The sequence below is a fragment of the Pantherophis guttatus genome, chromosome 2 (assembly GCF_059756535.1).
Source record: "Pantherophis guttatus breed Tessera chromosome 2, ASM5975653v1, whole genome shotgun sequence".
Classification (NCBI taxonomy): domain Eukaryota; kingdom Metazoa; phylum Chordata; class Lepidosauria; order Squamata; family Colubridae; genus Pantherophis; species Pantherophis guttatus.
Window position 1 is genome coordinate 66,949,978 of NC_142064.1, and position 25,523 is coordinate 66,975,500.

At 34.7% G+C, this 25,523-nt stretch overlaps 1 protein-coding gene across 3 annotated transcripts in view; it reads right to left on the reverse strand.

The window, feature by feature from the left end:
- Window positions 1–24,560, reverse strand: part of VPS13A (vacuolar protein sorting 13 homolog A) — a 116,863-nt gene extending 92,303 nt beyond the window's left edge. For all 3 annotated transcript variants that reach the window (XM_034410198.3, XM_034410200.3, XM_034410199.3), the window contains exons 1-11: window positions 23,977–24,560; window positions 16,563–16,606; window positions 16,363–16,405; window positions 13,952–14,047; window positions 12,175–12,276; window positions 7,107–7,213; window positions 6,309–6,368; window positions 5,818–5,877; window positions 3,186–3,266; window positions 944–1,001; window positions 170–297 (exon numbers count right to left, since the gene is read on the reverse strand). In XM_034410198.3, coding sequence (XP_034266089.1) covers window positions 170–297; window positions 944–1,001; window positions 3,186–3,266; window positions 5,818–5,877; window positions 6,309–6,368; window positions 7,107–7,213; window positions 12,175–12,276; window positions 13,952–14,047; window positions 16,363–16,405; window positions 16,563–16,606; window positions 23,977–24,076 — 879 coding nt within the window. In that variant the 5' untranslated portion in view covers window positions 24,077–24,560. The remainder of the gene's footprint in view (window positions 1–169; window positions 298–943; window positions 1,002–3,185; window positions 3,267–5,817; window positions 5,878–6,308; window positions 6,369–7,106; window positions 7,214–12,174; window positions 12,277–13,951; window positions 14,048–16,362; window positions 16,406–16,562; window positions 16,607–23,976) is intronic.
- Between the last annotated feature and the right edge of the window lie 963 nt (window positions 24,561–25,523).

A 25,523-nucleotide genomic window follows, 5' to 3' on the forward strand; every position in this document is an offset into this window, starting at 1 on the left:
TGACACTTAAATAATCTTGATATACAAACCTACTCAAATGTAAATTTGGGAATTCTTTCAAGGATTAATGAAAACTATAGTCTTATAAAAAGATGCAAATAGAACAATGAGAATTTAATTCAGGAATAAAAAAGGTTGCTATAAAAATCTAAATCATTTATGCAGTTACCTGTGGTTTATTCAGTTCAATGGTTATATCCTGAAGATTTACATCCAGATCTAGTTTTGGTGCAGAAAAGTCAACATCAGATCGTGGATTCATACGGAGCTTAGCTTTAGCTGAAATCGGACGGAATACTAAAAAGCAGAATTTTAGATAAAGTTAATCAAGAAACAAATAGGTCATGCAAATAAATTATTATTTTTTCAATATTATATGGATGCTCCTTATGGAGGGATATGAAAACAAGATTCACTTTTTAGGCACCAAAGTGAAAACTACATTTTATAACCAGTTGCCCAATAGGGACAAGGCTATGCTATGTTTGCTCACATGTAGCATTCTGGAGAATAAAATAAAGATTTTACTATAATCTCTATAAGCACTAAATCACATCAATATTGTAATTTAATCTAGTGTGATAATGTAAAAAAGGTGGAATTGTACCAATAAAATGTTAAGTTCAGTCCTAGATACTTATTTTAGTGCCAAACACTATCTTACAATAAAACCTGTTTTTCTTTCTTTAGACCTATAAATATATAGAGTTTTCAAGGTAATAAATATCTCTTTGTATTTCATCTAGAAGTAAATCAGCAGTCAGTGTAACATTTTAGGACAGACATAATATGATCCCCGAGTTCCTTAAAAAACTAATCTAACCACAATTGTCTGTGTTAAATGAAGTTTTTAGACTAAATAAAAAGGTAGCTCCAAGAGGAAACTATACCTATGCTTAATGTACTCCACATACAAGTTTGTTAGGAAATATTAAAAACTTACCAAAACTATAGCCTTCTGGAATCACATTAGTGCTTGCAATTCCATATTTTAAATGACTCTTTTTTGGAGAAAAAAATTGAATTGAAAATTTATTCACAATAAGAATGCAAAATGCAATATGAACCAAAGACAGTATTTTTCCCAAGCAATATACTGATCAACATTAAGTTAAAATACAGAGACTCAAGGATATATCTTACACAGGTTCAATCATTCTGTCTATATCATGCAGAAGAGGCTCCCAGTTTAAAAATGTGGGAATATGTATTATGATAATTCAGTGAAATGTAAATATTAAGTCACCCTTAGAATGTTAAATCACAATAGGCGACTGCCTAAATCAGAAGAAAATAGATAGAACTAATCTGACCTCTGATCTCTGTTCAGTAAGGTCTGATTGAAAAAAATATCATGAGGAAAACAAGCATTTCCACTACCACCCCTTATTTAATGAAGAATTAAAAGTTATGATAAAGCACACCACTTTAATTTTCCAAACATAGATCCTAATGAAGCAATTCATTAATAAATCCCGAGTAACATCAGGTCTTCAATTCAAAATATTTACTGTGGTTTTTGGTCAGAAAATATACATTCTTGATAGTTAAATAGGCATAATATTAATGAGCATTTAATATACTGCTTGGGTTGTCTGCAATTGCATGTCCCAGGATATGACAAGATTCTAAAATATTTCACTTACTATTAAGGTTTTTGGTTGACAGACTGAAAATTTCCAAGAAAACTGAAGAAAAGTACTTATACGCTTATGAATAAACTGAAAATTTTAGATGCAAAAATACATCCCCAAAATTGCTTTTGGCTTGTTTTCTGATGAGTTTATCCATAAGTATATATAATACTTTTTAAAGTACCTGTATTTCTGGTATAAGTTCTCAGATAAGCCATCCACTAATAGGCTGACACTCAAATTTTTAACCAAAATCCCACAAAAATGGATAATTTGTAGATTACCTACAAATAAAACAATTATGAAAATTTAAGCATATAAAAATGTGAAGGTCAGCTTATACATGGATGATACATTTTTCATAATTGGATTTAAAAAGTTAAAGTCAGCTAATATGTATATAGATGACCTTATATGTATGTAGATGAGTTTATATGGGTGGGTGCCATGGGCAGGTACTGCAGGTGGGCTATAAGTAACTGTGGGTGGATGTCATGGGTGGGAATGGGTGCTATGGCTGGGTGGCAGTGAGAAAGCTGTAAATTTTCGTCATGTTACTGCAGGGCAGTAAGATATCAGGAATTTTGAGGACCAGTCATAAACTCATTTTTTCAGTTACATTGTAACTTTGAACAGTTGCTGAACAACTGGACATAAAATGAGGACTACCTGTATACGAATTCAAAAACGCCAAACCTAAATTCCAAATTTTTAACCATTTAAATATTTTTTTTCCTGTTAAAGTGTAAATAATTTTCTCCATTTTTTTTATCTTGTATTTTTATTTAGGATCCGTAACAAACATTATTGTACAATTTGGAGTAGGTTAGCCTTAGTACAAAATTGGTATTAAAATCTAAAATGACTTTGATTTTGATGAAAGTTATTTTCAATTTAGCCTTATAATTCTACACTGCTTTTATTTTATATTATTTCATTGTTTTATTTTAGGTCCATTTACTGTAGGACCATTTTACAATGAAACTGAATTATTAATAAATGAATATTTTGTTGCTAGACAGCTGTACAATATTTCCCATACAAATCTCTGATTTTTTCTCTTGATTTAATGCCTATATTAATCTTCATACATAATACCTATTCCCAAGATCAGCTGAAAAGAGAAAAAAGAGACATAAATTTGCAAAGTGCAGTGAACCTTTTTTGTTATGCCTTTGTGTCAGTTTTTGATTCCTGGCAGTTGCCTTGAGTAGTCCCTGAAACTTTATTGGTAAGGTTTTCCAGAAGAGGTTTCTCCTTACCTCCTTCTTAGGGTTAAGAGAGAGTGCCTGGTCCAAGGTCACCCAGCTTCCTTCGTGCCTAAGGCAGAATTAGAACAGAGTTTCCTGCTTTCTAGCCTAATATCTTAATCACCATACGAAACTGGTTCTCTCATCAGTAGTGCTTCTTGAAAAGTTAACTAACACAAGACTACAGCATTAATGATCTTTTTTTTTAAGCTTAAAAGGATACGGTATAAAAATATAAATGAGCTGTAATTTGTTTTGGACAGATCATACTTGAAATGATGTATTAGCTTTGTCTACTCACCAAAGATTCTTTATAGTCACCATGATAATACATTTCAGACTTCACATTCCAGTATGCAAAGAAGTTGTCCAATCGAACTAACTGAAATATATATATATATAGGAATTACTGAATATCATATTAAGGTTATCATGGTCTAATATCTTATACGGGGGGGGGGGCGCAGAACTGGACAAGTTGAGATGAAAACATGTAATACATATTAGTTCTCAGTTGTGGACTATGACAATCAAAGCCAAAAAGGATACCTGTCCCTTGTATTTATTTTTAAATATATTGTATTATAGATGATGAAATTAACAAACAAAAATAAAAACAGCGGCAACAGAATTAAAAATAATCACAGTTGTGTTTTAAAAGATTCATGGAATTATTCTCTGGCCATCAGGAATAATATTGGCAAAATGTGTCAGAAAATGGCTATTAGTATGTCCTAGCAATACAAATGGGGGAAAAAATGAATATTCTACAAATGAAATTTGAATAAAACAACAATTCATCTGATGAATAAATCACTTTATTTTATCTAAAAGGAGACCAAAATTTCAAACAGCCCAGCAAGATAATATTAAAATAACACTTAAAAGTATATCTGCTTTAACATGGGGTGGACAGGACAATACAACATTGTATTGTTTCATTCAGTTATTTTTATTATTAGTGACCACACTTTAGTCAAAATTATTGTAACTCTTGTATTTCTGGATTGACTTTATTTAATTATTATTGGCCACAGTTCCATTGAAATTAATTTAACAGTTTTATTTGTTGAATTGTCCTATGGTGAGTTTGCTGTAGCAAGTTGGCTGCAGCGAGTTTGCTGTGGCAAGATATCCCATTTCATTTTCAAATGTTTTAAATAATTATATCCATTACAGCAATAGTTCTCAAAACCATGGCTTGGAATTCCTGGGACTGTCATGAGCAGGTTGGTGTGTCACTGTGATTTTTCTTTAAAAAGTGACCAGCCTTCCACAAGTAAAGTAGAACGTGGTCATAATTTACTCTACTCTTCATTTTGTCTATGTAAGTCCCAGTGGACTACTGCAGCACAGCAAAGTCTGAGAACTCTTAAAATACATAGATTAAAATATAATTACTGAAAGTAAGAGGTATATTTATTCCTTCTTCAATCCTAATCCCAAAGCAAATTATCTTTACTTATGGGTGCTGTCACTCATATATTTACCTATCACTTTAACTGATCATGATACTGAAAAAATTGCCCTATGGTTATTTTGAAACAATAATTAAATCATTAGAGATATTAACCAATATCTAAGAGTAGGCATAAATGTTTAAGAATATCATATATTAACTTGCATATGATTCTATCTTAAAGCATCTAGGTAGTTCATGAAGAACAGAAGTGCTGGATAACTAGCAAAGTAATTCAATGTTAAGCATGAATTAAATGAATTAACCAGAATATTTCTAACATATATTATGGTAACTGAGAAGTATGGAGGCAGAGCTTCCAACAGTACGTACAAGATGTTGGAAGGCAAAACAAGGCTATATTGTTTTTGCTATTATAACAAGGTATCAAACACTGTGGCAAATAAAATGGTTTGTCTCAGTGATCAATTATCATAGATTTTATGAAGTTTTAACATAAAACCTAATGTATGGGCCTAATGCATACCTACTGCAAGTACAAAATCATTTCATTACAATGAATGAAAACAAAGATGATTTAAATACACTTTCGGTATAAAGTCCTCATAATTAACACAAGTAGAGAACAAAAGTAAAGTATTCAACAATACGTTGATTTTTTTAAACAAAAATTATTATTGGAAGAAGAGAATGCAAGTCATTAAAAATTCCTTTGAATTGCGATAGTTGAGTATGGTATATAAATATTAAGTATATAGTATTATATAGCATATAAATACTAAGGAGGCAAGGGTGTTGAAAAAAATGAAAAAAATGTGGCCTGTGTGTCTGTTTTTCTTTGTTATAGACAATAAGGAACAGGCTCTTTCAGCACACACCAAACCCTTGGCCTTCTCACAACCTTCCCTTCCTTTCATCTTTGCTTTCCTATTTATGAGACTGAAGAAAGTTCTTGTTTGTGTGGCAGTTGAAAAACAATTGTAAAAAACATATAGCCATTTCCTCAGATATTGATGTTTACCTGATTTTACTTCCTGAATTCAAAACCAGCTGAAACATGGACAATCTTTGGATCAGTTAAAAAATGGGGTTGCTATACTTTATCTCTTATTTCTAGGTTTATGAGAAAAGTAAAGAAATCACTATAGTTTCATGTACCAATGGTCTATGAATCATTAACTTGTTATCACATTTTACTAAGCCATATAAACCATGTAATAATTTCAATTTATTGATCAACTTTACAACTTTAGAGTTCCTGAATAAAAAGCAGGATATAACTCCAACAAACAAACTTTTAGTCCCTTCACTGTGTCAAAATTACCATATGCACATAAAAAAACTTGCCATGTAACAATTCAGTGTAGTTGTGATTTAACTGTGCTCAAAATGAGATTAATTATGTGAAACAAACAGCAAAGAATGAAATCTCCCTTGTGTTTTACATTAATACAAACTCAGAAGGACTCTCACAGCACATTCTACTCAACTGGATTTCCACCTAGAACTCTACCTTATAGAACAATTTAGTGGTTGCATCTTGAATACATGGATTCCAATCTTGATCTGAAGTCTGAAATAGAAATTATTAGAAATAGAAGTTATTCTGACATTATTTTATCTATTTATGAGATAAAACAACATTAAGATTTTGCCCAACTGTCATCAGGAGCACCTGACTGGATTTGTGCAGTGTTCCATATTTAGAAGTAAAGTCTGAACAAAAGAATCTTAGTCAGTTCCCAAGTATAAAAATAATCTTTCTGTGGAGACCACCCAAATTTCAGATCTTTTTTTTTAAATAAATAATGCAAACAATTTTATTTAATATTCAATATTTATTCAATTTAAATAATAAAACTAATTGTGCTTTAAAGCTATGTCTTTTAGACTTTTGAAGTTGTCATTTATCCCTGAATTATTAAGATTAAAGAGGTTACATACATATTAAGACACTCAAAAATAGAAACAAGTTTTAATTAAAAACCTGAGCAATGATAATACCTGTAAACTAAAATTTTCGAGTGAGATACCAAATGACAATGGAATATCTTTATTTGTGATCTGCAAAAAAAAAACCAAAAAAAAATCACCAAATATTTTTCAATATGCAACAATATAATATTGATATATACAGTTATACAACATGCAGGATGTAAAATCTGTGCCTTATAATAAAAAAGACATTTCTTGAAATTTCTCTATGTAGAAGTATTGATTTTATAAATCAGAATATGAATTGCTATGATGAACTTTGGGTTAACTTTGCTAAACTTTGCTAAACTTTGTATCTTAATTATATGTTTCAGCCTAATATTCCCAACATAGTATCCTTAATGTTCTATTCTACACATACTTCTTTATGTGTACATATTTTAGATTAGCGTACTGCTGCATAAAAGAGTACCTTCCAAATCTGAACTACATTTGTACAATTACTATGGGCTTCAGGCAGAGAAAAACTGTGTTTAGTTTTAAATCTAAGGGTAGGAATTTATATAGTCATTAGTTCTGCAATCCACTAAAACCAGAGAAAGAAGGGAGGATTCAAACGTTATTTGCTCAAAATTTCCCCAGCATTATACCAGTACTTAAATAAATAATTTAATATGCAACTTTGCAATTATACCATCATTGAAACTTTCTCAATTATGATGCAATAGACAAATAAAGACGGCAGACTCAACTGTCTCTATCACTTTCTTCATGAGTGAATAGAACAAAGATTATCCATCTATACAACCATCTGAAGTATCATTCACATTTTTACAACATCTGAATATTCTATGCACATATACTTACATCATCCTCATATCGTATATGGATGTTGGAAATTTTCAATTGAAGGTTTCTTATAACTTGAGTAATTAGCTTCTCTATGAAAGTATCTGGCTTTTCTTGTGCTTTATCTAAATCAAGTGAATGAATACTTTATATTATTAAGCAATGGAGGCTACACTTGATTTAGGCAGAGAAATAATATTCAGAATTTGTAACAGGTAATTCCATATATTGTTTTATTTATATATTCACATAGAAACGGGTACCAGAAATAGTGTAGGTAGAAATTAAATAGGAGCTCCTTTGAAGGGATGGATGCAATCACCTCTTTTTGCAACAACAGATGTGTGCCTTGTTAAACATGGAAGACTAAGAAAGGGTGCTTAGGTCATTTGATGTAATCATTTGAGATGACACAAGCAGCCATACTATATGAAACCAAAGTGTGATGGAAGTTGGTCAGTCAAGCCTAAAATAGGGGGGAGAGGATAAAGAGAAGGGTGAAGAGAAATGAAGTCTCAAGACAAAGGATCACTGGAATCCTTACAATAAATGGTGCTTCAGCTGAGTGAAGTGAGCTGAGATCTTCTATATTACATTTGTTACTGAAATCTAACAGGGACAAAGTTTGTTGCTGACTGAAGCAATTAAAGGGCTACAGTTGGAGCCACACTGGAAGTGACTATGTCTCCTGCAGATGTAAGGAATCAAAATTATTCAGAACCTCAGTCTACGATGATTCAGCTCCACAGCATTAGAAAATAATAATAGTCAATAACTAAATTGGCAGGCTGCAACTATGATTATTTGTGATTCCATAGACACTTAATAATTCATTAAGTGGGTCAAAGGTCTACTGAAACCAAACTAAATTATACCTTTTAAGAGACTTATCAAAGGGGCAGCCAAACCTTAACATTTCATTTAACCAACAGCATGTATCCTATGATAAAATACTTACATTTAAGCAAATGCTAAATATATAAATCATAGGCAAATAATAAATAGCCACAAATATAAGTGATGGCTGCACAATATATTTTGATATATTTTGAATAAATTGCAATTCTATATTGAATATAGAATTCAATATAGAATATCTGGATTTGGTATTAGAAGCAATCAGCATGAAATAAAACACAATGTATTCTGCATTTCAAAAGAAAGCAGCCTCAACTATAATACTCTGCTAAAAGTTTTAAATGGATTTCTCAGTTTTAATTTCTAATACAGTAAATATTGGTAGATATAATGCACATAAGCCAAAGCTCCTTTGGTCCTGTATCATTTTTAAGAATGGGACCAAAATATTTGAGAATCACTGGCTTAAAAGAATGAAAAACAATTACAAGCCAATAACAGAATTCAGAATCCTAGAAACAATTTGGTTTTAAACAATTTAGTGTTTAAAACAAATGCAAGTTTGTTTTAAACACTAAGCAAAATGCTTTTGCTGCTTGCTGCTTGCCTTTAGAACATTCCTAGATGGCTCCTGAAGAGAGTCAGATGAGAAGTAGAACCTTCTTTGGAAAGCTTTTTGCTGCTTGTCTCACCCTCTTTACATCCTCTCTTTAGGACTCCTGTAAAGGCAATCAGACAAGCAGCAAAAAGATTTCCAAGGACCCAGTTTCTGCCATGGCTGTTTGCTGCATGTGTACTGCCCTAGTCACTTTTTCTTTTTCTTTCTTTTTTCTTTTTAAAAAAGTTTTTCTTTATTTTTTTACACATACACACAAACATACAGTATATCTTTGCTGATCAGAGTATTTTGCCGGTTAACAAATTTAAACATTTTTTAATTTTTATAACTAAGATTACCATTTCTATACTTCCTTTTTGCCATAGTGTTCAATTTCATCTCTTTTTTACCAATTTTACCCTTCATTTTCATTTCTAATTTTAACCAAATTCGAATTTTCCTTCTATTTTATATTAAATCTCAATCCATCATCAAAATAATTAATTTTATGATGTTACAATTGTTCAATTCTTACAAGAATAGTGAGCCCATTTATTTTATAACTTACATTTTCTTAAGTAATACAGTCCAACATTTTAATATAATCAGTTACTTCTATAAGTATCTTTTCTGTTTGTATATTCAAACATTTAAAGAAAGAAAGAAAAAAGAAAAAACAAATCAAAGCATAGCTGTTCCAATTAATTCCATTTTCATACATCAAATAATTTCCCTATAATTCCTCCAAACCACATCTTAATCATTTCTTTTATCACAATGTATCATTAAAATTATTTCATCTATTACAATTTCCTCAATTAAATTTACAAAGTCTTCTGACTGTTGTCTTCTACTTGCTTCCCCTATGTATTGTTTCAACTTCTCAATTATTTTAATACACACCACCATAAACCATTAACAGTATTTCAGTTATTACATTTTAAACTTATTCATATTTCTCAAATAAGAAAAAAGAACAAAACTCATCATTATTTAGGTTTCAAAAGTATAAATGATAATATTCCAATTGTTATACATTTCATTTTCACCATAATATGCTTTATCATTATTGTTTCTACAGTTCACATTTCAGTTCTAAATGTATACCTCAAATTTCTCTTCCATTTCCTCCTCCTTTTTTCCCTTTTCAATTTTATTTTTACCTTTTTCTTTCCCCTTATTTCCTTATTTTTCTTTCCCAGGGAAGAAAATCCTGATCCGGATTTTCAATCAGAAGTGTTGCAGCGAGAGTTGGGGAATTTGCAAGCTCCGATGGGCTTTGCAAAAACCCAGACTGACGAACTGTTGCCAAGGGGTCTTCGGACCGGAACCATCCTGTAGGGACAGGGGTGAAGGAGAGGCACCTTGGAAGACCAAGTGGAACAGGCAAGTTCCTCGATGGTCAGAGGTAGCTCTCTAAGACTTGGTGGCGGGGGTGGCAGCCATTGCGACTGTCATGAAGCTGGGGCAACTGGACTAAGCGTGGAGCAGGAGCGGCGATTTGATCGGAGTTATTGGAGCTGGGTGAGTGTCTGCCAACTTATAAAAAGAGGGAAATTTTTTAAAAAAACTGTAACCCCCAGCAAGAAAACAGCGGATAATAAGCATGGGGGGAAGAAAAGAGGACATTGGAGTTTATTTTTAAAACAGACAAAAAAAAAAGGATCTGAAATAGAAAATTGACTTTTGAACAAAACAATTCAGAAAATAACTTGGAAACTTTTAAAATGAAAGAAATTATCTCAAGATTGATTAAAGGATTGGAAAGGAATGATTAATCCTTTTTCTCTCCTCTTTCTCATGAACTTTAAGAAAAATAAAAAGAAAATGGAAAACAAACCTTGTTAGAAGTGCTGTATAAATAAAGGCAAAAAGGAGAAAAAAGAAAGGAAAAGAGTTGCTTAAATTTGGACTGAACTACAAAATTGACTTGGTATTCTCAAAGCTAAAAAGAAAAAGAGAAACTAGTTAAGATTGTTAACATACTGAAACAAAATGGATACTTGTTAAATAACTGGAAGTTGTGGATTGCAAGAGAGACACCATCAAGAGTAAAAAGGAACATTGTAACTTGGTCTGTGTTTTGGAAAATCATGAACTTTACAGATAATAATTGTGAGAACTTTTGGGGAGGATCCCTTTGTTTGCAAGTGGCTTGACTTTGGGGGAAAAAAAGGAACACTACTGAACTTTTAAAATTGGAACAATATTGACTTAAAAGGAATAAAATGGCACAGGAAATTAGAGAAATGATTAAAGCGATGTATCTGTCATGGAAAATGAAAATAAGAGAAATAACTACAATGATACATGGAGAATCAAAATTTGAAGACATAAAAATGAAAAAGAATATGTGCAAGCTGATGAGGAAACAAAGAGGATGAAACGATACACAGAGTCTGAAGATAAAGACGACAAAGAAAATGAGATCAAATGTGAAAATGTATTTGAATATGTGAATAGTAATAATAAAAAATAGGTTTTTAAAGATTACATTGGGATTAACAATGAAAGTAATAGGGAGGATATAAAGGATATAGAGGATTTAAATGATTACACTGGGATTTACAGTGAAAAAACACAAAAAAGAGGAGGAGAAAACATAGGACAGAAGAGAAGAATCCAGAACTTTTATATACAGAATGACAATATTGGATTAAACAGTGGGCTAAATAGTGGTGAAATAAAAAAGAGAAAAGAGAGAGGGAACAATGAGCAACAAAGGGCAAAATGGGAGAGACCTAGTCACTTTTTCTTTTGAGTGGAACTTTTTCTTCAGCTCCTCAATGCAAGCTTCAGAAAGATTTTCTTTGCTCCCTTCCTTCCTTTCCTCTACTCTTCAGTCTGGCAGTCACTCATCAAGATAAGTAATTTACGGATTCTTGTCACCTTCTTTCCAGGCATTCGGTAAATTTAGCAAATGAGGTGAGAAAGGGGATCAACATTAGAAGACAGAGGCGGAGAATTTAGCTTCAGCACCTAATTGGTGGAGGAGTGGGAAGAAAGATCAACAAGTCTGTCGCTCCCAACTTTTTTTTCTGTTTTCTTTATTGAAGAAATTAGGTTTTGGCGGGAGGGAAGGCTTAAGCAAGGAAAAGGGGGAAAGCCTCTTTTGGGACACCTCTCCTGAAACTGCCACCCTTGCATGCAGGCAGCTGGCTTTTCCAAAGCCCAGCAAGATCCAGGAGAAATCTGCAGTCTCCCAAAGACCAGCTGATCTGGGCAGAAAACTCCAAAAGCAGACACCATTTCCACAAAAAATTGTTGGAGTACTGAAAATGGTCCTGGCATGGAGAGCAGGCCCAAGCACTGCAGGATCCCAGTAGGATGAGGGGAGAGATGGGGGGCACTATAGTATCACTGCGGTTGGTTGTAAGGGAAAAGGACATGGTGGGTGCTGCAGCCACCATAACTTTGAAACAAGATTATATGTAGCTGGGGGAGGGAGGGGGTCTGTCATAACTTCAAATGGCTATTAAGCGACTGATCATATCTCAAGGACTACCTGTATTTTGTAATTCTTTTTAATTTTACTGCCTTCATATTGATTTGCTTTTGATATGCTTTATTTTGTGAGTCATTCAGTTGGAGTTGGAATTAAAATTGAATGACTATTGCGTCTTTTCTTACCTTTGTCAGCAATCTTTTGTTTCGCATCTTCAATTCTTTGCAATTCCTTTTGCTTTGCTTCCAGATGTTGCTTTTCTTCTTTTTCAGCATCATATTTAATACCTAACAGAATGGATTACTTTAATAATTAAACACAACTAGATTAAATCAACATTTGAAATCGCACAAATACAAAATTAAGTCCTATTTGACTGTACTTACATTCTGTATGAAAAATATTTAGTACCTATTCTTTGTACACATTCTGGCAGTAAGCAATAAGTCATCTTCCTTCAAGAATAAAACAATGCACTAAAATAGTTTTCCTCTGTATAATGGGTGTGTGTGTATAATGGTATGTAGGAATGAGATGATCTTTGGAGATGGATAAAGAGCTGTAGGCTAGACAATTTGCACGTAAAATATTTCTCAACTCACAGAAGGAAAAGGGCAGAGGCAGCATTTCAGAAAGAACCCTCCATAGTTTTCCAGAGAGTAAAAGGAGAAATACTTTTAGTCTTTAAAAAAGGCTGTTAATGTAACTTTATAATGAAGATGGAGTTAGTACTTATAGTTGTGGTTGTCTGGAGTACCTTAAACAGCTAACAATGTACGTATGCATATGTGCACATAAGGTTCAATAGCCAAGAATCACAGGACATTTGCAGAACGTCCTATGTTCAGAATGTAAGAGCTATGAGAGGCAAGCAGGCATTTTCAATATGTTGTGAAGAATGCAAAATATATTATCGAATATTCAGTACATGACAAACTATCTTTAAAAATTTCACCAAAACCTGAAAGTTTGAATTTAGGTTGAGCTATTTTGTCATTCATTCATTGATTTGTAAACTGGATTATGCCTTTATTGCATAACTATTTATGCCTACTTCTCATTGTTTTACTTTATTGATTTACAAAGAAACCTCTTTTTTGTAGCATCAATTTATCTAGGAAATTTTGGTGAAGAATTAAGGACAATGTTCTTTAAAGTATTCTAGCATTCTTATAAAAATTCTAAGCTTGATTACCTGTTCTGAATCAGAATACAGTCTTTCGGAAAGAACAGGGGTATCATTTGGGAGTTTTCTTTTATTCAAAGATGTTGTTAGATGCATGGGGGGGCTTTATTGGCAAGAATCAGCTATGTTCAACTTCAATTGATGTTTCAGATATAATCTTTTAATGAATAAAAATCTATTTCCATTGAACTATAGTCACTAACATTCTTGTAGCTGGGCTTTAGTGAAAGATTATCACTGAAGGAGGTTCAGAAGCTGCAGGCTACTGAGAAAATAGCTGTTAAAATCTTGAGTAAGGTAGCTAAATAAAACCATTGGAGCTCAATCCTTAGCCTGTGAGCTACTAGACTCAATTTAGGGAGACCAACTATCCAGCTCTAAACAGCTTAGGACCCATTTTATTCTGGACGGAAGTATGAACAGATTCAAATGATTAGATATGTTTGCTTACCCAGAAATTGTCCACTAGACACATTTAGGATATTAATTAAATCAACAAATAACAATACTAAGTGCTTCTTTCTTGCCAACCACAAATAATCTCAGATTTTAAACAATGATAAACACCAAAAACCAACTATTTTTTTTACAAATATATATTTAACTTGAAAAGGAGGTTTGACTCTCAGTTATTAACGTTGAATATGTAAATCAGACTATTTATGGGTACTCAAACTATTGCATGATTAAAAATATAGAGGCAAAAATTGTAATGGCTAAATATTATTTTATATATTTATTTTACAAAGTTCAGTTCCATTTCTTAATAAACTTACTAGCTGTAGGTACTATAAGCAGGTAAACTTCATCTAAAACAGCTTCAACTGGCTGAGTATAAAGATTTTTCCATGGTATTTGCAAATTTAGCTGACCTAAAATAACAAAGAAATAGTCATTTTTTAAAAAAATTCAACCATATTTTTAATTACAACTTTTAAAAACATTTAATATTATTAACATTTTCTACTTCAAAATATTTCCAAGTCTCATATTTAACCTTAAGGATTAGTTGTAAATTATACCGATAATTCTATTAATCTGGGTCAAGCTAGGTGGTTACTCCTCATCTTTTTTGCTTGGAATTTAATATAAATTGGAATTTATATTCCTCGTAATTTAAAACATATCATGCATATATTTTTAAAAATTGTGCAAATATTACGTAAAAGAAAAACACATTTTAGGGATGGGGAAAAGATGCTATGCACTGATCACCTCATGCACAAAACACATTAATTCTGAGTGGTGGTATATTTCATCGAGACACAGACCCTTAATGTTTCATCTGGAGACAAACCTAGAACATTTAGGCCATTTAATGCAGTAACTGTTCCAAGATGTGGAAGGGAAGAAAAGGGGATTATAATATGATTCAGTAGAGTAGGATAGCCACTGAATGGAGGTAAGCAAAGGAAAATGCAAGAAGATTAATGGGAGGAACAGGCAGGTTTGCTGGCAGGTTTATGCAGCATTAGGTGTGTGTAACGAAGGGAAAACAAATAATGGGAAGATGGGAAAATGGGAGTAATGTACACCAGACTTGCCCTACTTTTCCCACTAAACCCCTTTTGGAATTTCTCAGCTGAAATATAAAATATACAATACTTTCCACCTTTTGAGTCAGCTGGACCATGGCATTTCCAGAACAATCCAGCTGAATGTTCAAGCTACAATGTACTTGTGATGATTTATCATTCTCCCATTACCACTAAATGTTTCTAAAACCATAGAATTTGAATATAAACCTGAAGTTTATTTTTCCATATATGTATAAAAGCACAATATGGGACTACTGTACCGATGCTTGCAGTAATTTGCTTACAATTTGGGAGGGGGGAGGAGATCAGTGAAGTTTTTTTCCATATATTATTATTTGTTAAGTTTGTACACTGTCCAGTTTTAAATTATTTTGGAGGTTCACATCTAACAACCGTAAAAGGAATAAGCAATAGAGTAATAAATAATAATAAAAGAATGCAAACTGGTAGGAGCAAAAAACAAATCCACACAACCAAAAATGGGGCTTCAATCATGCTTGTCCAAGACTTGGCAAAGAGATGGGCTTTCAAAGCCATTAGAAACACCAGCAAGATAGGAGTCAATCAAATCTCAGAGGGCACTTCATTCCATAGAGCAGGCACACTTCCAGAGACCCAACAGATGGTACTGTTTAATTGAAGGAATCCAAAATGCCCAAAATTGGCTGGATAGATAATACTGGAAATACTGGAAATGGGTGTCCCTCAAGTAATGAAGTCCTATGCCATGTAGGGCTTTACAGAACAACCAGCTCCTATAATGACTACTAACTTATTGAAAGCAAGAAAAAACACACCCTCAATATTTGAATCTAAATTCAATTTAAAAAAATAGATACATAAAATACAGTAGTCCTTGATTTACAACAGTTCATTTAGTGACTGTTCAAAATTACGAAGGCACTGAAAAAAATGACATATGACCTTTTTTCACACTTATGACAGTTGTAGCATCCCTGTGGTCATGTGATCAAAATTCACATTCTTGGCATCTGACTCATATTTATGATGGTTGCAGTGATCCCCTTTTGCGACATTCTGATAAGCAAAGTCAATTGGGAAGCCAGATTCACTTAATAACCATGTTATTTGTTAAAGCACTGTAAAATGATATGTAAGTCTAAGTGCTATTGCTATTATTAAATTAACAACTGCAGTGATTCACTTAACAATTGTGGCAAGAAAGGTTCTAAAATGGGGCAAAGCTCACTTAACAAATGTCTCACTTAGCAACAGAAATTCTGGGTTCAGTTGTGGTCGTAAATCAAGGACTATCTGTATATAAGAAAGTCAGATTAGATCGACCAAGAATACAAGGAGATATTTTTATGTATTCAATACCATTAATAATCTGCTAATTAACCAAAATAGTGAACCATAGTAGACAACATATTTTTACCTAATAAATACTATTCACTAAATATCTTAATTAAGGAACTACAATATAATATCCATTGAATGATAAAAGGTTAAACATATAGGCTTTTATAAAATCCATATACAACTGCACATGAATATCAAAAACTATCAAGAATTCTTAACTTTTTATTGATAGATAATAGCTGCATGATGAACCAATGCATTTCTAAGTAATAAAAATCCCATTTCTTTAAATTAATTATTGTAAAAAGCTTGGGAATTCTACTTACCAATATGACCTGCTTTAACTTTAAATGGGACATCAAATTGATACTGTAAAGATAAATGTTTTAATTACATTTCAAGGACGAAAACATTTTAAACAGCATAGAGCCCAGAATGTACACAAATGTTTTTTATTAATTCCTAAAACAGCATAAAAACATGTATTTATGAAGGATTATGATGCAAAAGGCACTTTAGTACTTACCAATGCATTTTCTTTTATTACAAGATTTTTAAGTGCTACAGCTCCTATTAAGAAATTTGAAAAAAAAATCATAATCAGAAAACAACAAACTTGATTTACAACATTTTCAATAGTCAGAAATACCTCTTAATAGAATTCTAACAATTTTAATAGAGACCTAGCAAAGTAAAAAAAACGCAGTACTTCAGACAAAGATCGAAAATTTATGTTGTCATATTTATGAATCAGCACACAACCCTTTGGCATTCCTCATGGTCAAAATTTCCTAACTTGAAAAAAAGCCAGCCTCACAAGCTAGTAAAAAGGAAGAAAAGGGAAAGAGATCAAATCTTACATCAAGACTTCAACTCCAGTATATAAACTAGAAGATGCTTTGTAATCAGCTGCAAAGTTTGCAGATTCAATTAAACTGCTGCAATTTCAGCAAACACATTTACGTTGCCAACTTGCTCAAACCAAACTACACATTACACAAGAGTTCCAGGAATATTATTATACTAGTATGTATATGTGAAATACACTATAGCAATATGCACCAAGAAGGTACTGGTATGTGTAATTGCATGATAATCTTGGGGAGAACACTGCAGAGAAGAATGACGCCTTACAGGATTTCTTTGAATTGAGAATTAAAACTCCTCATCCATCACTGGGCTACAGTACATATAAACTTTTTTTTTCTTTTTGCCATGGTATTGCTATTTACCAAGATATAACACCAGAGGGACTGTAAATTCAATCTCCATTATTTTTAAAAGATATTTCCTTTCTTTAAAAATTAACAGTTAAGAACATATTTTGTTTAAAAATGCTTTCTAAATTAACAATTCTGCAAAGCATGCTAAAAAATATTGTCACTTAAAAGTACATCCCATGGATTTTTATCCTTCATAATGCAAGTATTCTATAAGTACATCTATTACTAGCATCTTCTTCAATAGTTACACATAGGATCCAGAGCATTCAGATTTGGTCCAATGACTTTTCCATTGTCCTTTTCAGCCTTTTACTACTGAACAATGATACCATGACAAGAAAATAACAAAAAAATTTCAACAGTATGTCAAGAACATCTAGCAATTTTTATAAACTGCTAACAAATTTTAGCAAAAAAAAGTCATGTTCTTCAGCATCTGTAGGAGTACACCTAAATCTGTTTGTACTCACAATCTCAGCATAGTCACAGATATATAAGCACACACAACCATCTACCCATATATTATATGTGCACACATTTATATGTATTTTATATAAACTGTATTTTTAATATAAACTGCCACCCACATGCTCCAAAACAGAATGATTTTCAGTTTCTTCACCAAGAGGAAAAGAGAATCTAAGAGCTTTTTGTTTTCTTCCAGCAAAAAAGAAGAAAATCAGTTTTACATTGGCTAGCCACAACAATTTTCAGTAGGATGATGGCCTTTTGCTTCCCTTCTAATGAAAGGTCATCTCATACAGTTTTCTGAGCAGTTGACTGATGGGCAGATGAGTGGAGCTGCAGGTTCCACGGAACACTATACTGGCACCTTCCAAGGGTCGGGTGCAGTTCTCAGGCAATGAACTGCACCTTTGAAAAGAAAATTGCCCATGTAAAATCATTCGCTATCTACTTCTGGATAATCACACAGGCACACATAAAAAGCACTCCCTGAAAAAATATCCAGAGCCTGTAAACAGTAATGCCTTTAATAAAGTCAACTAAAAGTCAGAGAATGAATTCTTTATCTAGCTGGACCACAGGAGTTGGCACAGTATTAAAATCACAACTTCTGTAACTCTTAAGTTTTAGGATGAAGTGCAGACTTAAATTAGCTTCAGCTAGCTGTTAAACTGGTTTCATGTTGCATTCACAGATGCCAGGAAAAGTCACCTTGGTTGATGTCACATTTGTAATAAGTCCAGGAAGTAGAAATTATACAGTTCTCTTATCTATATAGTTATAAGTGGATTATAAGAAAGAAAAATTAATACAAAAGTGTTGATCTTCACATAAAATAACCTGGAGAATAATTTTAGACAGTGCAATGAGCACTTAGTGCTCTGGCAAGAGCAAGAGCAGCAATACATACCAGAAAGACTAGTGTGCTTTTTGTCATTTACTAACTGAATCATGATCATAATTTAGTTTTCACTAAAGTTTAACATTTTTTTCTGATCCACTTAGTATAATATTATGTGCTATTTATATTGCATCTTCATAATATATGAAACTGCTTTGTTGGCTACTTTCTCTCACATGAAAACCACCTACAACAAAGATGATGGAAAACATGAACAATGGAATAATTAGTTAAGGAGTGCAATAAGAAAATCAATAAGACATTCACAGAAAGAGCTATAAGATCCTCTTGAAAGATCCTCCACATGAACAAGACCAAGTAAAATTCTTGAGAAAAAAATAAGCATTTCCCAACAATGAAACATCAGTAGAACATTCAGTTATATCAACCATACTTATCAACCACAATGATAATCCAGAAAATATGACCTCATCTAATATTAGGTGATGAAAAAGTTCAAATAAGTGTGGGCAAGTATTAAAATACAGAGATAATGAAAACATATGATGCAAAATTCTATTGCATAATCAAGTTACATTGCTGAAATTTATAGCAATGAACTATGTTATTTTCAGGCAACTCAGTAGAAGTAAAAATCTGTAATCTAACTGAAATGTAACCAGAATTTATTGAGTCCAGCATCCTAGTCCTTCCCGTGACAGACCAAGGTCCCCTTTTTAACAAATGGAAATCCAGAGCAGATACTGTAATAATGTCTCCTCTGAAGCTGTAAAGTAAGATTACTTTCCATTGGCAATATTTCCGTCCCAATCCCACTTCTGGAGGTCCCCCTTCTCTCCAGAAGACAAACCACCACAACTTCTTTCTTATCCTTCCCCACTAAACAGACTTTTTTCTTCTTATACTGGGCATTTTGTTCCTCCATACTATAAATAATCAATGTTGACAGATGAAAAACGAACATAGTGGTGGAACAAATCTCTTATTTTGGGTATCCTCCACTAGTGAGACAACTGCAGGGAAAGAAAAGACAGTTGTTGGTGCCACATATTGCATGAAAATTATTGTAGTGAAGGGGCACAGTGACCAGTCACTTGGGATGGGGCCAACTCTTCGTTTCTGAGCTACATCTTGAACCAATTGTTGCACTTACTAAACTAAGCATTTACCTGAAAATGTCAGGTTTAGAATGTAGGACTTTATGAATAAAAGTATAGATTCTATCACTGAGTTTCACTATGTGTGGGGAAGCCACACATACACAGAAGGAAGTGGTAAAAAGTCTGTTAGAAAACAGAGGCAAAACTACTACTACCTTTCAAACTCAAAGATAAGTGCTGTATCATTTGAGCTAATTCCCTAACCAATGATTAATATGTAATGCTGTTGTATTTATAGTTGCATGGATTTCCTTACTGGTATTTTAACCACTCTAAATTTAAGCACCAGTACAGTACAATATATCCCTGACCACAAACAACATCATTAGTATTAGATATGCTTTTCTAGTATTCTCTTTTTTCTATTCTCTTACTTCCAATTCTATTTATAACAGAAATGGTAGTTTGCTCCCTGGGCTCTGTTCAACTATGATGCTCTTTTAAGTATTTATTAAGATAATATTAGTTTGCAAAAAATATATACACTATCTAAAAACAAGTAGAAGATGCATTTCATATATTCTAAAATCACTATTTAATATCAGGAGCTAAATAAGTTGTCTATAACAAACAAAGAAAAAAAGCAAGTTGTTTTTTAAAGATATAATATGCATAAATATTATGGCCTTACACAGCATTCCAAGAGCTACAGAATATTTCACTATGTTCCCTGCAGCAAATTTAAATTCCCCTCTTCCTCTCAAGCAACCTGAAAAATAATATTTTCCAATACAAGTAGTCCTCGACTTAACAACAGTTCATCTAGTGACCATTTGAAGTTACAACAGTGTTGAAGAATGATTTATGACCATTTTTCACACTTACAATTGTAGCATCCCCATGATCACATGATCAAAATTCAGATGCTTGGCAACTGACTCATATATATGATTGCAATGTCCGGGGTCATGTGATCACCTTTTGTAACCTTTTGACAAGCAAAATCAATGGGGAAGCTAGATTCACTTAACCTTATTACTAACTTAACAACTGTAGTGATTCACTTAGCAACTGTATCAAGAAAAGTGGTAAAATGGGGCAAAACTCACTTAAGTATTACTTAGCAAGAAGTTTTGGGATCAACTGTGGTTGTAATTTGAGGACTACTTGTAATTTAATACGAGGCTGCCAAAAGGACGAATGCAGGGCAGAATAGGTTCTCAGAGTAGAAAACTCCCAAATGACCTCAATTTGGTTCACATGGCCCACTCAGGAAGACACTGGAAATTGCTCTGTAAAACTTTTATTTTACTAACAGTATTTATTTAGCATAAAAAGGAAAATAAACCTAACATATTAAAAAAATGTAGAATAGGGTTGGAAGACATCTTGGAAGCCTTCTACTTCAACTACCTACCAGGATATAAGTCTTTTAAGAAACATTCTTATGTGAGAATGTGAAAACTGTCTAAGTTATTTTGATTTTCCAGCTTTTAACAAATATTTGCTATAATCACCGTTTAGGATTTCAGCTAAATTACAAGTCACAAAGTGAATATTTTGTTTTTGCTTGACATATTAAATGGGCCAATAATAATTCATACCTGTGGAGCTATAGAATTTGATTATTTTCAAACTTGTACTTATTGATTTAGAAATTATTGTGAGAAATTTAAGAAAGCCAAATGAGAAAAATAAATCATGTAATATATTAAATGAGAAAATTTGCTTATCTACTCTATTAAGATTTCACAGGGTACATTTTAAAACACATATCACACATCTATAGCATTAGCAAATAAAATTACTTCAAAAGCACTCATGTCATCCTTAAATTAGTCTGCTCACTATATGTATTGTATCAAAAATATATTCATTTAAAGTGCAGTTAAATCAAACACTAGTTTTCTAAGGAACATTTCCAGAAATGGAAATATTTAAACGTGATCTCCAATAACTTGGATTATCTAGTCATAGCATGTATTTCCTATTCCCTCTGTAATTATTTTGGATAAAAAAAAAGAGAAATTTGATAAATTTCTAGCATCAGAAAATATTTCACTCATCTATGGATTATTAACCAAAGGCCAAATATGCTGATCAATGCAAACAATTCACCAATTCCAAGGTATTCATATCCTAAAATGGCTAACTATTATGTTCAGAGAATTATACCTATATATTCCACGTGGTACGTATTCGATTTCTTAAAGCACCTTGCCAAAACTACATCTGGCTTGAATTACTACCTCAGTAACAAATTGGGAGTTCAATTAAAGAATTGTGATTGAAAACAACTCAAACTGCAGGGAGATACAGGTAGTCCTCAACTTACAACCACAGCTGAGCCCAAAATTCCTGTTGTTAAGTGAGACATTTAAGTCAGCTTTGCCCCACTTTACGATTTTTCTTGCCACAGTTGTTCAGTGAATCACTGCAGTTAATAAGTTAGTAACCTGGTTGTTAAGTGAATCTGGCTTCCCCATTGACTTTGCTTGTCAGCAGGTTGCAAAAGGTGATCACAATGCCCCTGGGACACAGCAAAGATCACAAATACGAACTAGTTGCCAAGCATCTGAACTTTGATCACATGATCATGGTGATGCTACAAAAGTTGCAACTATGAAAAATGATTACATGTCGCATCTTTCAGTGCCGCTGTAACTTTGAACAGTTACAACAAAACTGCTGCAAGCTGAGGACTATTGTCTGTATTAGGTATAACACATAAATAAAAGTGATTTTTATCATTATTCTTGAATGACAATCAAATAAATGATTGAAATGCAAGATTTTTCTGTCCCATTGCTTAAAATCTGGAAAGCAATCCATAGGCTCCCATTCTACAAGGACCTACCAGTCTTTGTCTAGAGATTCTCAATCATCCAGGTTGTAGTTGTCCCAAAGGTGCTTTTTCAAGAGGCAACTGGACTTTCTGTTGTTGTTTTCTTTTTTTTGAAGAGGTTTTGCTTCTCATCCAAGAAGCTTCTTCAGTTCTTCAGCCTCTTGAAAAAGCACCTTTGGGACTACAAGTCTTTGAAAACATGGTCTACTCCAGGGGTGGGTTCTACCTACTTTACTACCGGTTCGCAACAGGGCCGCACGTGTGCGCTTGCTTCACTCACGCGTGCGATCTTCTGTGCATGCACAGAAGCATTCTGATGACTTTGGGGTCCGTGGGTGGAGCCTCCCACCTGTTTTACTACTGGTTCTATAGAACTGGTCCGAATTGGGGGCAACCCGCTACTGGTCTACTCCCAGGACTAGAGTTTGATTATCTGTTGACTTTCTACAAGGGAATGTGTATTTTTTTTTTAAAAAAAAATTGATTTATATGCTGCCCTTCTCCAGAGACTCAGGGTGGCTTACAATGCGTCAAGCAATAGCCTTCATACGTTTGTATATTTATACAAAGTCAGCTTATTGCCCCCACAAACTGGGTCCTCAATTTACATACCTTAGAAAGGATGGAAGGCTGAGTCAACCTTGAGCCTGGTGAGATTCGAACTTTCAGTAATTGCAGACAGCTGGTGTTAATCACAATGCTATCGGTCTGCTGAGCCACCAGGCCCTAGTAAACAGTATTTACTCCTGTTGCACATAGTTGTATCTTTTTGTTTTCTTTAATTATGTAAATTACAAGTATCATTCGGGAATCAGGCACCTTCTAAAATTATGAAATAAATGAACATACTAACGCATATCAGCCAAGCAGCGTATGCTTAACCAAAGGCCAGAATATTAAATTCATGTAGTATTAGTTCCCACACCCACCCCAAAAAAAAAAAATCACCTTAAACAGAACAAGGAGCACAGTATGGGGGGGGGAACCCCACTGTTTTTACACCTCGTTCAAGACAACCGCCTCTTTATTCTCGAGCACCCTGGGAAGAGGCCTTAACTTCTCTCTTCCTACGGTCTCCCCTTGGAAGGAGATTTCACTTCCAAAAAAAGAGCAAACACGGGAGAAGTCAAGGCATGACACGTGACAAGAAGGCCCGCCCGTGCTGGGAGGAAAACAACTGTAAGCAATTCAAGCGAGGAAGAACCGAGAGTTAGTCCCGGTTCGTCGTCTCTCGGGCAGGGACCGCGCTCGCCTTCCCTCAGCGACACCGAACACGCGGGCGAGCGGGCGCTCCGGGAGGCTAGCCGCCGTGCCCTGCGAAGGGGAGGAGCCCGGCCACCGCCTCCTGAAGGGAAAAGGGGCTCTCCGAGATAAGGGGGGCTGGCTGCCGGATGAGGCCGAGCTCGGCTCCAATCCGGCCGGGGCCAGCTTGGCCTCTGGCTTACCTCCCCATATGCCCAGCTGGAGCTGGGAACTATCCAGGTTCACCACATAATCGCCCAGGAACCGGTTCAGAACGTCCACCACCACCGATTCGAAGACCATCTTCGAAAGCGGGAGGACTCGCTCGCTCCCCTTTCAGCCAGTTCTAAATGTCGCCTGACGGGGGTGGGGAGGGGGGGGAAGAAAGGGGGAAAAAAAACAACCACCAAACCCCGCCAACCTCCGGGAAGTTCCCCACTCTCGCCGGCCAGTCACCCTCTCCTTCCAAACAGGGTGGCGCCCGGCCTCGGGTGTGTTCTGCTGTACTGTACTCCCGACTCGCCTAGCTTAACGCGCAGGCGCGGAAGGGGAATGTGAGGGGACCGAAAGCGAGAGCCCTTCCTCGCGCGGTTTGTGTGGAGGTGGCGGCTCAGTCTCGCCTCAGCACCAGAAACCGGCGATGCCGCGCCGGGGAGGGGCGGGGGGGGGGGACAGGAGGCTCGGGTCTCGCGCGCGCCTTGAGCGGGTGGAAGGGAGTGGGTTCTTCTTCGTCGCGCGAGACTGGCGGTTAAAACTGCTCCTCCAAAGCTGCGACGGGGGGAGGGGAGGGGAGGGGAGGGGCGGGCGGCCGTGAACCCCAAACGTAGCGATGGGAGTTGTCTTCGCCGCTTCTCGCTGGCTTTGCCCCCTTCCTTCTCCGCGGCCCGCGTGTGTGAACAGCTTCACCAGAGCCGGAGGTTCTCCTGTCCCCACCCGACATGCACGCACGGAGACCCTGCTCGGCTGGTCTGTCATGCTATGTAGAAACTGAGCTGCTGCCTCCGTAAAAAAATTACACGGGAAGCTGAAATTTTGGGATGTGATTCTAAGGAGCAAGAGCGTCTACTTCGCTTGAGCTACTTTCTTATGTAAATAAGGATTGGACTGCGTACAAAAAAAGGTGGTGGATTGTAATGCCGGGGCAAGGCGTGATTTTGCAGATGCACCAAAATCATAGATGCACCATTTTTTTTCTATAGTATTAGTATTGTTAATAGGATTTTTTAAAAAAAAAATCATCTGGATTAATAATAACCTTAATCTCCAGAAGTATTCCAGGAAATGTGTTTTAAATTAGTAATAATTTTATATAGCATTAGTTGGCTGGCTGATCTGCTGAAAGAGGGAGGCGCATTTTGTTCAGAATAGTTTGTGGAATTGAGACAAGTGGTTCTCAAGCATTGACACACCTATCAATTCCAGTAAGTAAGTGCTATTGCTGAGCACATTGTAAGCCGCCCTGAATCTTCGGAGAAGGGCGGCATATAAATCATTTAAAAAAAAAAAAAAAGTAAGTAATGGGTGAAATAACTTTAATCCAGGGGTGAAATCCAGCAGGTTCTGACAGATTCTGGAGAACCGGTAGCCGAATTTTTGAGCAATTCCGAGAACCGGTAGCAGAAATTTTGAGTAGTTTGGAGAACCGGCAAATACCACCTCTGGGTGGCTCCAGAGTGGGGATTTTGCAATATCCTTCCCTTGGAGTGGGGTGGGAATGGAGATTTTGCAGTATCCTTCCCCTGAAGTGGGG